Here is a 16,728-nt window from a genome sequence, read left to right on the forward strand (position 1 = left end):
TCCAACCCACCCAACTTCTTTTTTTTCTCTCTCTCTCAAAAAAACAAACAAGAAAATCCAAGCAAACAAAACCAAAAGCAAAACAAGAAACACATGTCAAAAACGGAAATCAAAATATATACACTAAAGACCAATAAGACAAAAAAAATGCCTAAACAAAGCAAAATGAGATAAAAATTCTACAAAAATACCATCGACTTTGTTTTGTGTTGGCCAACAAATCTGGGGCATGGGACCTATCCTAAAGAGTGGTTAATATACCCAGTGAAACTCCACTGGAGAAAACTGGTGCTTCCTCTGCTCTCATAGTTGCTTCTTGGTTCAGGGTGGGGGCCCAAGTCATTTTCCCCTCTGCTCACTAGGCCCCTGTCTGGCTTGAACCTGTGCAGGCCTGCGCGTGTTACCACAGTCTTTGTGAGTTCATATACATATCAGCTCTGTTGTGTCTAGAAGACACTGTTTCCTTGGAATTAAAACCATCACCTCTGGCTCTAACAATCTCTCTGCCTCCTTTCCCAAAAGGATCCCTGAGCCTTGAGGGGAGGGAAGGTCAAAGCCCCCCTTCTAAGTTCCAGAGCTGGAGCAATCTCCAGACCCAGGACCTTGGGAATCCCATTCCTGCCCAGGCCAAGTGTAGCTTCTCCCTAAATTGAAAAACCAGCCCCAAATTCTAAGGGTTGTTTGAAACAAGGAAGTTCTTAAGTATCTCTGGAGGCTGCTGGCATCTCTGGGATCTCTAGGAAGTTTGGACAGAGAGAGAGGACAGATCCTCCGGGACCATCTGTCCTGTGGTGGAGAACATGCCAGGCAGTTTGTGCATGCCACTTCTCTCTACCTTTCTTTAGGAGAGCCCTTTCTCGGTACTGGAGATGGGAAAGCTGAGGCCCGGGAGGTTTCCCCAAAAACTTACTCTGTATAGCCCTTGAAGTCACTCAGGTGGTCAGCGTGGGTTGGCTCCCACTCCACAGCCACTGCCCTCAGCTCCACACAAGACATCAAGTGCCACCCTGGGTTCTTTCCGTGATCCGGTGCCTCCTTGCCTTTCTCTCCCCAATGCCAAGCTCAGAGAGCCTGTGGGTTGGTTCTAAGACTGGGGTCTGTAGAGCAAAGTGGCCAGCTCTCTGTTCTTGAGCCCTGGACAGGTAAAGGACAGGGAATGGCAGGCTTTGTGGGTCACAGGCCTGGGTGTGATGGAGCCTGACAGTGTGGGCTGTGATGCCGAGCGGAGGCCAGTGGCCCCCACAGAACCTTCCGTGGAAGAGCTGTGTGCTGAGGGACACAAAGACCCTGTCCCCAGAGACACACATCAGTGGGCTTGGCATTGTTCCTGCCTCCCACTGTCTGGCCCATTCTTCCTTTCTCTCCCGCCCCCTCCCCTTCACAAGCCTCTCCACCCTCGACTCCCACCTCCCAAAAGGAAGGCAGCTGGGGGAGGCTTAGGAGCCACTGGGCCTCTCTGGGCCTGTGGAACAAAAAGACTGAAATAGTTCTTTAAACCTGATGGGGGTGGGGGGCAGAGCAGAACGGCACCTGTCAGGCTACACAGTTCGTCAGGCAGAGGTGACTGCTGGCCTTCTGCCCAGCCAACCCACTGTGCGGCCATGAGGAAGGGGCATGCTTGTGCTTGTGAGAGAGCCCTGTACACTGGAGGGGGAGAGCGCTGCGAGCAGTGTGTTTTGTACACCGGAGCATTTTTTATAGCTGGCTGGCTAGCTGCCCCAGGAGGAAGGTAGGCAGTGGAGACTGGGGGTGGGGGGGCAGAGTAGCAAAGAGGAATGTATCTTCCCTGGGGGTGTTTCCTCCAGAGAGGCAAGCCCTCCTGCCCCAGCTGGGACTGCTCCCATTGACAGCTGTTTGGGGGCAAAGCCCCTCCCCCATGGCAAGCTCCCTGCTGTTCCTGCTCCTGTCACCTTGGCAACCAGCTTCTTTAGGCTGTGCAAATAGAAAAGGTCCCTTATGCCCTGAAAGAGGGTGGATGGGGGAGGGGAGGCAGGGCAGGAGAGCAAAGCCTAAGATGTTGGGCCTTGGAAGGGAAGGCAAAGGATCTGGCCCTGCCCTTTTTAGGGCTGGGAGGACGGGAGCGTGGAGGGCAGAGGGTCCCAGAGGCCCAGACCCTGGGGCAGCCAATACCTCTAGGAGCCTGGCCACGGCTCTAGCTAGGAGGCTTGGTCCCTTGAGTCCTCATTCTAGATAACAAACTCTGGGCTCTAGGTAACACTCAGGCCCAGATGTGAGGAGGAAGCTACAGGCAAAGAGAGGTGTGCAGTTATAAAGGGGAATTGTTGGTCTCTGCGGATCCTGCATCGCTTTCAGTCGTAGCTCCAGATGCCAGGCCTTTGTTCAGTCTCCTCAACCCGCCTCAGGCCTTGGCTCAGAGAAGGAGTCTCCTGATGGGCAGACCTGCCACGGAACTGTTTTATCGCAGAGGGAGATTTCCATCTGTGGTAGGCTGGACATAGTGACGCTTGCGGGCTCAAGGACTCTTGGGTCCTGTATTTTCCTCCCAAAGCAGCCGCCGAATTATATGGTCACACTGTCACTGAAAGATAGCAGTAGCCAGCCAAGCGAGCAGGTAGACCTGCTGTGCCGCTGCAGACCCAAGTGTCAGTGATTTGGATGTTAAAATCGTAGAACTGGCCTTGAAAGTTCTTTCACCTGCCCACTATAGGACCAAATTTAGATTGTGAACTCTTTCCCTGGGCTGAAGGGAAAATCCAGAACGCATCTGTTAGCAGTGTGGGGGGTGCACTTTGCTTAACACCCTTCACTGCATGGGTGGGCATGATTGTGTACATACACAAGTGCCTGCATGTGTGTGTATATCTGGGTGTCTGTGTGGAGAGAGAGAGAGAGAGAGAGAGAGAGAGAGAGAGAGAGAGAGAGAGAACCAATCGCAGCATGTACGTGTCTCCTTTCACCCCAATGATGAGTATCCCACTCCACAAATGAAGAGGACGTGGCTTCTGCTGGATAATCAACAGCCACCCCCAAATCATTCTTATCTGTCTCTTCAACTCGAGAAATGTTCATTGACACTTTTTGTGTCCACCTCCATGCCAAACCATGGGAGTTACGGAGCTGAACAAGAGCTGAAATTCTATGAGAGGTTGTGACAATCTGAGCTGTTTTGAAAATGAAATTTTCAGGCAGGGAACAGAAGAGTTGCCTGAGCAGCACTGAGGGTCACCCCAGTCCAGAGTGAGCCATACAGAGAACGCTCACCATGGACATCTGTTGTCTCACCCTCTGCACCACCCAGGTCGACACCCTCATTTTCTGGACCCACTTTCTGTTTTGCTCAAAGCCAGTTGACGGGTGGCATGCTGCCCACAGTCTTTGCTTGTATGCAGTTGTCTCCTTTCTTCTCAGATATCTTCACATTGTCTTTTCTTTCCTCCTGGCCATGTAGAAGCCCCTTTCCACAGTAGGACCTACTATTCCACAGTAGGACCTACTATGTGACATGCTGATGGGATAACTGTATCCATGGGACCTTTGAGACCCTGCCACACTACCCGCATACCAACTGCCATGCTTACAATGCATTTCTTATACTGACTGACTGCCTCGGCCTAGCAAATACACTCTTGTCTGTTCTCCCCACCCCCACCCGTGACTGACTTGACCCGTGTATCTGTCATGGACCTTTGGCACCTGCCCTCTCTGTAGCACACCCTTTGCATTGGCCCTCTAGGGTCCCTTTCAAAGTTCTCAGCGGTCCATGGTGAGCGCTCATAGACTTCCTGTGCTCGCATATGCTTGCTGGCATGTCATCTGCTCAGCCTTGGCATCTTGGGGCACCCTTCATATGCAAGAACCATGCGTCATCCGTCAGCTTCAGAAGCCTCAGCCTTCTGCATGGGGAACGTCATTGGCGACTCCTCTCAGCTCTTGCTTGTAAGATGAGAACCCTGCTCATAGGCTCATTGTTAGGAATAAATGAAATTAAAAACTATAAAAAGCATTTGAGACATTCAAAGCAATAAACAGACAACAGAGAATATTTAAGGACAGCCACCATTTCCTAGCATCTACTATGGCATTGAGCAAAAGAAAAAAAAAGAAAGAGAAAGAAAAAAGAAAAAGGTAATTATTTTTGGTGTGGTTTAAATATAATACTCTATTTGATACTAATACCTACCCTATATGATATGTCTCAAAACTGGGAGAATAGGAAGTCCAGGTCCAAAGAGGTTAAGCAATTTACCTATGATTTCATAGCTTATATGTAGCAAAGCCAAATTTCCATCCCAAATCTGACTCTAAAACTCATGCCGGGAGCCACCCTGCAGTGCATCTTCTGCCAAGGGTAGGTGGGGCAAAAACACCAGGTTTTCTTCTAATGCTCCAAGCTGTTTAGCCAGGTGACTTGTACACAGGGCATTTGGTGGTTTCACCATATAGGTGCCAAAGAGGCCTGAGGACATGGGGCCTGCCAAAAGTGTCCCTTGGCGGCAATCCTGTTTTTCATCTGATTCCTTCTTGCTGCGGTGTGTGTGTGGAGTGTCCTTCCCTCTTCTCCCTCTGCAAACTGCTGCTGACCCAAGCCTGGAGGGAACAGAACACACAGTCCGTCTAAAAAGAGTGTCCCTGTCTCGCGCAGAGAGGAGCTGCCTGTGCTTCAGTCTTACTTGTTCCCTGAAAGCTGGGTCACACAGGCCTCTCAGGAGATGAGCAGTGTGGCCACCACAGTTCGCCCCATGCTGAGAGGGCCTGTCTTTTGGGGCTCTTCCCACAGATACCCTGGGTTTTGACTCTGCAGAGCTGCTCACAGCACCCCCCCTCCCACCGCCTGTTGCCTGGCTAGGCCTCCCCAGTGCTGATCCTCTTCCAAAGGCTGGATTGTGCTAACCCATCTTCTGGGAAGGTGCCTGTGACCTTCCAAAGCTGAATCTTCACGCTCGTGTCCTTCATGTTCTGAACTTCTCTTCTGTCACGGCATTTGCCAAGCAGCGGAGAGCTTCTGCCTGCCACCTTATCTGGTTCAGAGAGTGCCACTCCGCAAGTAGGTAGAGACACTGGGCTTCCAGATAAACCTCAAGCAATACAACATCAGTTCCCATTCGTGTGTTCCCTCCAGGCCTTGGCCTGCAGCAGTTTGAGAAGGGAGGGGAAGGAAAGGAAATCGCCTGTATGAGACATCCAGGTATAAAAACAGGCTTTCCACCTAAGGGGCACTTTTTGGTGAGCCCCATGAGGCGCAGTGTTTTGAGGACTGCCTGGCAACCACCTCACAAGACTACCGACTGCTCTTTGCTGAATTTCCAGTTTAGGGACTATGTGCTTAGTCTATAGTACTTGCTTGCTCCGTGAACAGATGTCAGAAGTTTCGGTTAAGTTTCTAAATCTTGAAATGCAGTGGTTAAGAAAAAGATGCATTGTCTGCCTCCCATGAGCATCTTACCTTCATCATGTGGTTTCACAATCTTAAGTTCTGGACATCAGAAAAGTGAGGCACAGGTGCCAGCCTGCAGACGGGAGTGGGAAGCTTCCTGGGTAGTGAATACTTCCCTGCCTGCTTGGAGCCTTGAGATCAACAGAAGCCTGTCATTGACAAATCTTGGCAGTGGATACAGCCAGGGGTGAGGGGGCATGCCAGTGACTCCTCACAGGCCCCCTTCTGCCCAGGAGACCTTACCGCTCTTGTCAGTACCAACAAACTGGTTTGGAAGCTGTGGATTGGCCTGGTTGGATTGCAAGGAGGCGATGCAAGGTCAGGAGAGAAGCCAGGAAGCAGAACATCGCCAGGGGTCTCTCCTCTGACCTGGCCCTACCTAGGCTTGCTATTTGGGCTTGTGTGTCCCTGTACCCACCACCAGCATTACCACACCCCTATGCCATGAAAGAAATATCTAGTGAGACTTTCCAGAGCTGTGGTTGGTGTCTCATGGAATCAAGCAGTTGGGTTTCTTAGAAGTGATGGACTTCCCAGAAGGTCCTTAGAAAGAAATTACACAGGTTTGGAGATTTCTGTGCATCTGCCTCTCACAAATGTGTCGCATCCTGGCTGCAGGGAGCAGGATATGGTTTCTTCTGGTATCATGACTTCAGCGGCCCCATATTGAATTGGGATGGCCTTAAAGAGGGAAGGGAGGAACTGATCTTACTATGATTGGCAGCAGGTAGTCTCTGAGCATCTATAAAGGTGTAGAATATTCTATTGGACTATGCAGAAGGTAAAAACTCATTTTTAAATTAAATGAAAACTTGTCTTTTCAGCTAACAGTAAGTAAGGTATGTCTTCAACTCAAAAAGCATTCAGTCTGGCTAGAAAGATAAGGCAGATGTATATAAAACTATTTCCCAAAATTCCGTGTCATCAAAGAGCCATGTGATTGAAAGTCGCATCTTTGTTGACTCTTAGAAGGAAACACACTGTCATCCAGTCGACCTCGCTTTACTCTGCATCCTTATTTGAAGATGCTAAAGCGGGGGAAGGTGATTAATGTTGAAGAATCGATGGGATGCATATTTAAACAAGGCTGTGTTGCCTCACAATGGATCTAACAGAAGAAGCGTCTGAGAAAGCACCAATAGCTAAGGATTCTGACAAACAGAGAAAATGAGAGCCGAGCCTGATCCAAAACCCGGAAACCAGAGGCCACTGAAGCAGAAGAAGCTCGTGCCAGCAGCTGAAAGCATTGCGGCGAGAGCCCCAAAGGCACATAGCGGCATGCCATTTATGGCACAAGCGGGTCATTTAGGGTTACTGAAGGTTGTTAGTCCAAGAAGTTAATGAGCAAGGACGGGACAGGTGCAGGGCTCCCAGGGAGAGCACACTGGGCTGACAGATTACACCTGTCACTCACAGTTTGGGCCTGGAGAGACCCAGTGTTGTGGGAGAAACAGGTCCTACAAATGGAGCCCTGTACTTTGTTGCCATTCAGTCAGTCACATCACTGACTGAGCATCTGATACATTCAAGTTATCTTAGAGGAAACAAGTGGGTTGCATAAATTCTGCCCACCACGGAGATGAGTGATTTACTCAAATAACTATGGCATGGGCATCATGTTGAACCCTACTTTAAAGATGATGGCACAGTGATCTGGAGCTAACCAGTGTCACACACCTCATAAATGGCAGAGCTGGCACCCAAACCCAAGTATCTGGGTGCTAGATCTCCCAGTGACATTCAGCAGGCTGCTTCTCTGAGTACACTGCAGAGCAGAGCAGCCTCAGTGGTAGTACAGAGCTAGGAAGAAGACTGGCAACCGTACAGCTTGGAGGAGAATGACTAGGGTTCAGTCGGTACCCAGATCAAAAGGTACCAATGCTGCACAGGAAACAGCAGAGGCTGCTTGGTCGGATAAATAATCCCAAATGAAAAATTGGTTTAGGCTACAAAGAGATATCGAATGCCAGGGCTTTGGACAACTGGACAAAGGGGAGCCCTTGTGGCTTTGGAGTCAGGGGTTGTATCTGTGCACTGAAGAGATTCATTAGAACTCTGTCCATAAAATGGATCGCAGCAGGAAGAAACCCGAATCAGAAAGACTAAGTAGAAAGTTCCTGCAATATGCTGAACAAAAGGGTTTCTGACCCAGGATAACGCTGCAGTTAAACCATGGTCTTTGCATCTTCTTAACCCTGGCAGATTAATGATGCACACTTCCCCCAAATACCTTGCCTCCTTTGATCTGGGCACTCACTCTCCCTTCTGAGCTTCCATCCCAGCCTGGGCAGATATGGCGTCCTTTGTCCTGTGACAGTTTCACAGGAGTGCCACAGTTTGGAGGGAGGGTAGGCTAGAGGAGGATCCCAGGACAGGGGCCAGGAGGCCAACAGTTCCCTTTCCAAGTTTCTTGGTGTGCTAGCGCTGTAACACACGGCTGCATTCATCAGCTCTCCAAAAGAAAGGGTTCTCCTTGGCTCCCATCTCTGCAGGTTCTAGTCCATGGCCAGCTGAACCTACTGCTTCAGGTCTGTGGTGAGGCAATAAATCACAGTGGGAGCTCAGGCAAAATCAAAAGCACATCTCCCCTGCCCAGGCACCAACTGTGCTCTTAATCTCCCAACTGCATTCCTTATGTCTTTTAGTATCAGAACCATTTCCCCACTTCATCCTTGTTTTTCCAACCTCACAAATCCTGATTTTTTTTTGATTCTTATGAATATTCCTGTGTGGGCGTGGGTGTAAACCAGAGCTGTCTTTTTCAGTCACTCTTCACATTATATACTGAGACTGATTTCTCATTCGAACCCCAAGTTTGCCAGTTTGACTAACTATCTAGGCAGCTTGCTCCTGGAACCCCTTGAATCCACCTCCCGAGTGCTGGGAGCTGCCACCCCACCCCTCCCCTGACGTTTATGTGAGCACAAGGAATCCCAACTCTGATGCTCATACGTGCACAGCAGGCAATTCTCCCATTGGGCCATCTTCCCAGCCACAATAAATCCTGGATTTTAAAACCATTTTCCTAATGTTTTCCGTCAAGACATAGAGCTGGAAGGCCTGTGTGATCTCCTAGACCAGACCTCTGCTGCACAGAAACACACTGGAAGGAAATAGCCCTTGTCTTGGGTCTTACAGCAACAGATGGCAGATCATCATCCCTTAGCTTCCCAGACCTGGTCCGTCTCCAGCTCTCCTCCAGACAGCAGCCTCTGGAGTGACTCTGGCCAGCATCTTATCCACAGCTCATTCTAGCCATTGGAGCCTGATGGCCCCTCCGCACCTCCCAGGCTTCTTACCAAGAGTATTCTTTATGCCTGATGAACAGTCCTTTCTGGTTGTTAGACTCTGGTCTATCCAATGAGAGAGCGGGAGGCCGGGCTTAGCCCGGAGTCACAAACTGCTTATAATCCCCCAAATGCTTGCTGGCGGTGTCTGTGCAGGTTCCTCCATCCCCTCAAGCCCCTTAAATCCAGCACATCCCCCTTAAATCCACACTGATCTCCAAGTTTCTTGGTTCATCACTCTTTGTCGTCCACCAGATCCTGCTGTGCCAGCCTTGTTAACTCTGTCCCTGGCCACAGCATCCGGTCCCTGAGGCCCTTTCTGCTTTTGCTCCTGGTGTCTCTCGTTTCTGTTCTTTCTTTATTCCTGTTGGCAGCCTGCTTGGAATTCCATGTGGGGCTGTGATGACAGTTAAAAACTTGCATGAAGAGAGGGAAAATTAAAGAGAGAACATACCTCCCCTAACTCAGTTTAAAACCTTGGCGGTTTCTGAGTCTCAGGGTTCTTTGTACATGATAACTTGAACCTGAAATCTGTTTATCCTTATGCGTTTGTATAAATTTGGCTGTGAGTGTCCAGCTGTGGCCCTCTATGTCTGCCTGGCATACCTCCTCTCTCAGCTCTCTGGCTACGGGCGTCATTGTGGAAGGTAGCATCTATGTAGGACAGATTCAGCTGACCTGCTCACATTCTGAGCTGGCCTGGATGCTTGCCAGGTAGAGGATTTACACTCTGAATTGGATTTCCTGGGTCATTGCTATCTATAAGGCAGAAGCTAAAAACACAACAGAGACTACAAAAAAAAAAAAAAAGAACCTCGGGGTAGGGTCAGTTATGCAAACATGAGCACCTGATTCAGGATTCCCAGCACCCACTAAAAAAAAAAAAAAAAAAAAAAAAAGAGGCAAGTGCCGGGGCTTGGAGACCCTGTCTCAAAAAACAGTAAGCTCTCCGATGATCAAGGAAGACACCTGGCATGGAGTCTGCCTCACCACACAGGCATGCACACATGCGCATGTACCTACACGCGCACATCCTCACACCAGCACACACCCACACCCACACATACCAGATGCCTGCCTGGTTAAAATGGGAGGAAGAAAACTGGCAGCATATGAAAACTCCAGGTCAGGACAATAAACTGACTTGTTTATGATATGTACGGTTAGGTCCTAAGGTTGAGTTCTGTGTAAAAGCACCATGGTAGTAAGGTGAGGGTCCTCACCTGGAAAAGATCAAAAGCAAGAAGAGAGAGGTGTTCAGGCTTCCAGGCTCTGGCGCTGGCCAAGCCAGTCTCCATGTGAAGGAAAACAGAGAAGGAAACAGGAAGCCCTGGGCTTGGGAAACTGTGTGCAAGGGCCACGGTAGGTGAGGATGGCCATCCTGTCTAACCTGGCTTTCCTCCCGCAGCGTATGCTCAACTGCAGCCACACCAGCTCCTCCCGCAGCCGTCATCAAAGCACCCACAGCCTCAGTTTGTGATTCAGCAGCAGCCACAGCCACAGCAGCTACAGCCACCACGGCCTGCGCCCCAAGTCCAGTCCCAACCCCAGCTTGCACCAGTCTCCCCAAGCCTGGCCTTACAGTCCAGCCCAGAAGACAGTGCCATGCCTCTGGGCCCAGTTCCGTCTGTCCTGCCACTCCAGTGTCCTGCTGCTCATCTGCACAAGCCAGGAAGCAGTCAGCAATGCCACCTTCCCACACCAGACCCTGGGGCTCAGAACGGACATCCTGAGAGTGTGGCCCATGTCCCTCAGCGAAGGTTCCAGCACACCTCAGCTGTGATCTTACAGTTGCAGCCTGCTTCTCCAGTGGTAAGTAGGCTGATAGCAGGGAACAGTGGAGAGTCCATAATTCAAGCAGTCCTGTAGTTCTGACACGGGGAATTCAGACTAGGCTGACTGTTGAGATTGTCTCTGCACATCCCAAGATGAAAGGGCTCTCTCCGACTTAGGATAACTGAATCTTTACATCTTTGCCTGTTGCCCGAGCTCCACAGGAACCAGGGTAGTGTCCAAGATTGCAGAAGCGATTCAGGAAACTCATCTCTGCCCTGCCCCCTAACAGCCCCAGCAGTGTGCTCCTGATGATTGGAAGGAAGTGGTACCAGGGGAGAAGACTGTGCCCGTGACTCAGCCAGGCCCATCCCCACACCAGCAAGCCATCATCGCTGCCATGCCTGGTGGTCTGCCTGTACCCAAGAGTCCCAACATCCAGCAGTGCCCAGCTCACGGTATGAAGTGTTGGGGGGAGGGGGGACGTCAGCTTGCCCTGCCACTTCCTGGTTCCTTTCCCTTGGCATCTAGGAGGGGAGGTAAACTACCAGAAACATAATGAAGCAACACAACATCTTTGTAGCTGGAGACAGGGGAAATGAGGGCATGGGTCAGGGACAAAGAAAGATAGCCCAGAAGATAGAAAAGCAAGAGGATCAGAGTAGGGAAAGAGTCAGGTTCTGCAGCTCTTTTGCTATTGGTTTTTGAATGCTGCATATATGTGGGCCAAGCTGACAGCAAAGGTGTCAGAGGGAGTTCTTGAGATTAATCATGGCCAGAGGACTGCAGAGTCTCCAAGAGAAGGGACATTCCTTTGAGGAGAGCCAGAAGGAGACTCGGAATGAGCTCATCTTGTAGAGAACATCCTTGAGAGAACTGTGCTCATCTCTGGGGTCTCCATCTGTCCATCTGAGTGACAAATACATTTCCCATGACCTGGGCTTTAGGACACTCTGCTGGAGCACTCTGCCCTGGTGGGAGAGCCACGGTGGTACCTCCGCCCTCTGTAGTGATCCATTTGCTGGCCTTCTTCTCTGCCAGGCTGCACGGTGATCTTGGCCTAGATCTCAGAGCCACTCTGGGCCAAGAACTGTTGACAGCTCAGGGAGGCAGCTCCAACCACAATGCTAAGTGTATGCTGAGAGCAGGGTGGGAGAAGCAAGAGGGAAAAGCTCAGAAACTGAAGATTTGAAAAGAGAAATATTTGGGAATAAAAAAATATACAAGGTAGGAGAAGTTAAATAGTCTTATAAGGAGTGAGGGTTGGAGCAAGGAAAAAGGAAGCCAAAGAATATGGACAATGGACACTAGGAAACGGAAAGACGGATGGAGGTCATTCACTTCCTTTTCATGGGCTGGCAAGGACGAGAGACTCCTGCTAAGGGGTCCTGGGTCTGAGGTTGTAAACCCGCCCAGCGGGTCAGTTGTTCCAAGGTCCCAAAGAGGTGCTATCTGAAAAAGACGTGGGCGGGAGGGAGAAACCACGCAAAATTCTGTTATCAAGGTCTCACTTTATTAGTGAAATGGTTGTGGCTTATATAGCCCTTGAATGAGGAATTTGGCTTGGGGTGGGGGCAGGGACATTGTAAGGGCAAGAAGGGACCTCGCCGGGGAAGCACTGGTCACAAGTGTTCTCTATGCAAGTTGGAATCGTTCCTTTTGTGATTCCAACCACAAACAATTCTCTAGATAGTTGGAATGTGGGGTGGGTACCGCTAACAAATAGCTCTCGAGATAGTTGGGTGTGGGGTGGGTTCCGCTAACAAATAGTTCTCAAGGTAGTTGGGTGTGGGGCTCCCCGTAAACATCCTTAGGACAATAGTCCCTGCTATAATCTTTGGGAAAATGGCTCCTGCCCCTGCCCTGCTATAATCTTTGGGAAAATGGCTCCTGACATGCGGTGTGGCTCTGTGATGGAACACTTGCCCAGTGTGTCTGAGACCCTGCATTCCATCCCAACCCTTATAGAACGCACTCTAATTATCAGAAAACCCCTCTTCTAATTAAGTCAGAACCTGCTGTTCTGGAACTTAGCAGCGTTGGCTGTGAGCCTGTCTTGCAAATTTGAGAGTCCATCTCATAGTGTTTGTAGAAGTTTGTCCCGACTCTGGGGGTGGGGGGACATCGAAAGACCTGAGAGTTCTTTGATTTCCCTCCATGACATGTCAGATCCCCACTTCCATGTTTCTAATCATCTTCTCCCCAAATTAAAAATATTAATCCCAAATATCAAAGCTACCATCTCAGAGGGGTAGTGGCGAGCCACATCTTTAATCCTAGCATTCGGGAGGCAGAGGCAGGCGGATCTCTGTGAGTTCAAGGCCAGCCTGGTCTACAGAGTGAGTTCCAGGACAGCCAGGACTGTTACACAAGGAAACCCTGTCTCAGAAAAACTACACACACACAATCCTTTACTCACTCAGGATAGCCCTGAGAGATAAGTATCATCATCCTCTTCATTCTAGAAGTAGGGACAGAAACCAAGAAGGAGCGGCCCCAGGTTACAGGGCTGTTGAAGGACGGTACTCTGGTTCTAGCCCCAAATGTGGCAGTTCCCTCACACACCACCCCATTAGGCCAGACACACGAGGCCACACCTTCATTCCTCCATCCAGTGGGAACAGCTCTGATGGGTCAGAGTGTTGTGCCAACTAGACTCCAGGAAGGTGGCTTGTTTTGCTTTTACTTTTGAGGTTTCTTTGACAGGAGTTGTTGTCTGACTAGGTCTCCTTGGTCTCCAACTTGTACTATTTATATTTTGAACCAACGTACAATGACTTATGTCCGTTCAGTGATCTTGTGTGAATTTAGCTCACAGTTCCAGAGACTGTCATTGGTTCACTAAACTATCCTTGAGCTTTTTCCGCCAGCCTTTTCAGAGATTTCCTCCCTAAATCCTGATAATTGCCCTTGGGGGTCGGAACTTCATTATCTTCATTTTAAAGATGAGGACAGGACCCTAAGGTGCAGAGTCAGTGGAGGAGCAGGGATCTCTTGCATCTGAATTCTGTTATTCATTCATTATGCTAATTCATTATGGCTACAGGTGAGCTGCAGGAATAAGCACTACCCTGCTCTCTATTCTAAAAAGGTCAAACAAACTCAGGAAGAAGAAGTCCAGGTCTTTCCAAAATACGCGTTCTTTTACCAATTTGCTGATGGAAGTGCTGCGTAGGATCCGCCTGAGGAGCCAGGCAGCGTTTCTGGAATGCTGGTACCCAACAGTCTTTGCTGAGGGACAGTTATCCAACAACTTCTAAATCAGCTGGCATTTGCCTTCCTTTTTCTATTTGGTCCATAAGGCTCGCAACAGTTTCTGAAATCCAAGCAAGGCCATAAGCATAAGACAAGCAATCTGTTCTTGAGGTTCTCATCTTCCAAAAAGAATGAGCTTTGTTTAGTGGCGGCCGCTGCTGGCCACCCGAGCCTTAGACAGTTGCATGGACTACGGAGATTTGAATGTCTACTCGGGGACAAAGCCTTGTGGGTTGTATGGTAAGGCCCAGAGAAATAAGGACTGCTCCCTACCATCAAGGAACCCAGCATCTGTCAGGGAAGATGAACACACAGGAAACTACAATGCCAGCTACAGTTTGATAAGCGCCGCAAGAGGCCCCTAGGCAATGCTTTCCACGTTACAGAGGGCACTGTTGGTGCCAGGTGGAGATTATCAGGCTAGATTTCAGAGTGGAAATGGCATTGCTACAAAGCAGGGATTGGCAAACTATAGCTCCCAGGCTACATCCATTGCATTGCCAGTGTTCGTACAGCCTCACAAGTTAACAGCAGCTGTAATGAACAATACTATCTCTCAATGTGAGGAAATACATGGGATTCAGATGTCTGTATTCACAGTGAAGCTCTGGGAACACAGCCACGCTCACTTACCCATGACAGCAGCTCTCAACTTCAGCAACAGTAGGCTAGAGCAGCTGGGGCAGGGACCATATGGCCTACAAGGTCTAAGGTATTTCCTCTGTGGCCCCTTTCAGAAGTCTGCCAACTGCTGGCCTTTCGACCTTGAAGTATGGGTGGGACTTGGGCTCATAGTGTCAGGGACAAGGCCTTTCTGGCAGGACACTTAAGGCGGAGGGCAGAAGTTGAGTGTCCAGTCCCTTGTCATCTTCCTTTTTAAAATCAAATGTGTGAGAGCAAGGGGAATGTGAATTCTACTGCAAAGGAGGTTTGAGAGTTTGGAAAGTAAAGGAGAAAGACGAGGAGTGGGGAGCGGGAGGGAAGCACGCAGGAACTAGAAACCATGGCAAAGTGAAGCCGGAGCAGAAGGAATGAATGGTGGAGAAGGTATGAATGAAGAAAACCAATGGACGGGAAAATACTGAGACTAGAGAGAAGTCGGGAGTGGGGAGTCATTGGGTCCATCCTGCAGTTAGTTACTCTTTGAGGATGGTGCCTTTCTCACGAGCGCGTACCCCCAGCGCTCCTAGCCCGCCTGTTTGCATGAAGGTAGCTCGCCGGGACAGTTCAAGTTAAAACTGTGTGTTTGGGAAAGAAAACTAACATTTATTGGGCTCCCACTGTGCACCAGGCACTGCAGGCAATTTGTAAATCAGTTAACCCTCACATTAAACCTGGCGGTAGGGATTACGCCTTTTATGGAGGTAGGACTGGGTCCCTTTGGTCATTACTTCACCTCTGATCCTCGCTCCCAGTGGGGAGGATAATGACCACTTGGAGAGTTATTGTGGACAATAAGGGAGAGGGTGCGTGCACTTCGCCCTGACACGCACTAACCCTCAATCATTAAGACTCGCCTCCGAGACCCCACAGTGAGCCACCGGGGCGGGGGTCACAGGCCACGGGTCCCCAGGGGCCCCGCGCCGGACGCCTCCGAGCCTTCCGGAGGACGCGGGGTTGGGCTCGGGCGCACAAAGGAAGCGCGCGGGCCGCGTCGGCTGCCGCCCCGCCCCGCGCCGCCTCGCCCCGCCCTCGCCCCGCCCCGGCGGAGGCGGCCCGGGAGCCGGCCCGGACGCGCCGCATTGTCTCCGCGGCGCCGCAGCCCTCGAGCGCTCGCCGTAGCTCGGTCGCCACCCGCCCGCCCGCCGCCCGGCCCCGCGCCCCGCGCCCTTTGTCCAGGCCGCCGGGCCCTGCGGTCGGATGCGCCGCGGCAGCCCCGGGCCCCGGCTCGGAGGCTCCCGGCGCAGAGGACGCGGCCCGCCCGGGCCCCCGCTCCAGGCGGCGCCGGGCCGAGGGGCTGCGTAGGCCCCGCCCGGTCAGGCCCGGCCGGGCCCCGGACAGGTCAGTGCTGCCGCGGGGAGGGATCGCGCCGTGCCAGGAACGGGCGTCGCCCTGGGCCTCGCGGAGGCCTCTGGGCCGCGCCGCCGCGCTTGGCCTCCGGGGAGGGCCCGAGCCGCCTCCGCTCCCAGCCCCGCCGGCCTCTGCTCCCGCTCCGGGCCTCCCGTGCCCCGCGGGGACTTGTATTGATGGGAAAGGACAAGCTGTTTTGTGATTGTCCTCTTCCATGTTTAGAAGAGCGTTTTCTCGCCCTCTCGTGCCAAACGAAGGTATGCTGCATCTGCGGGCTCCTTACGTTAAATCCGGAATCTGTGAGCGTCTGTTTAAATTGACGTCCAGAAAGAGGGAGGATGCGAACCCGTGAAGTTGCCTCCAGAACGCCTAAGCCCCGACTCCCTCGTCGGGTGCCAGTTTGTGACAGTGAGACCTTCTCCCTCCTCAGCTGCCCCAAGGTTTCGCTAGCTTAATACTAACAGTTCCCCATCAACTTTCCTTCTCACGCCAGACCTAGCCGGCCTAGTTTCCAGCACTGTCTCCTGAGCTCACTCTTCTCATTCCTGCTTTACAAATCAATGACAGCTTCCCCCTAAGACTTTTCCCATCCTTGATCCTTAATCCCTCCATTAGCATATTAGGCCCAGAGGATCTCTTGAAGTGAAGTACCGACCTAAATCCTTGTGTGTCCGCAGTTTTCCCCAGGACGGCCCCAATTTAAACTAGTCCGTCTCATTGCCAGCCTGAGCGCTCAATTTCGGGTTTAGAAAGTAATGTCACTTTGGCTGTAGCAGACCCCACTGTCCTGGCCTCTTCCAGTCATTTGGCCCTGGGGCTTTACTGGTTAATCCAATTATCATTCACCTGGGATTTTCCTAACCCCTCCTGAGTCAACCCAAATGTTAGAACTGCTAGGATTTCTAGGTCAGTGTGAACATTACAGGTTAATGAAGCCAGGGAATTGTTCCTTGTTCTTGTATCTCTCTCTCTGTCTCTCTCTCTGTCTCTCTCTCTGTCTCTCTCTCT

At 51.0% G+C, this 16,728-nt stretch overlaps 1 protein-coding gene across 3 annotated transcripts in view; it reads left to right on the forward strand.

Annotated features, from left to right (window-relative positions):
• The window catches only part of Phc2 (polyhomeotic homolog 2), a 105,750-nt gene that overhangs the window by 59,304 nt on the left and 29,718 nt on the right, over positions 1–16,728 (forward strand). For 2 of the 3 annotated variants that reach the window (XM_075947106.1, XM_075947108.1), the window contains 2 exons: positions 10,091–10,494; positions 10,748–10,913. In XM_075947106.1, the coding sequence (XP_075803221.1) occupies positions 10,091–10,494; positions 10,748–10,913 (570 nt within the window). Of the gene's footprint in view, positions 1–10,090; positions 10,495–10,747; positions 10,914–15,577; positions 15,712–16,728 lie in introns of those variants that run through there. The other variant, XM_075947109.1, reaches the window with a different exon arrangement.

Source organism: Microtus pennsylvanicus, chromosome 13 (assembly GCF_037038515.1).
Source record: "Microtus pennsylvanicus isolate mMicPen1 chromosome 13, mMicPen1.hap1, whole genome shotgun sequence".
Taxonomy (NCBI): Eukaryota; Metazoa; Chordata; class Mammalia; order Rodentia; family Cricetidae; genus Microtus; species Microtus pennsylvanicus.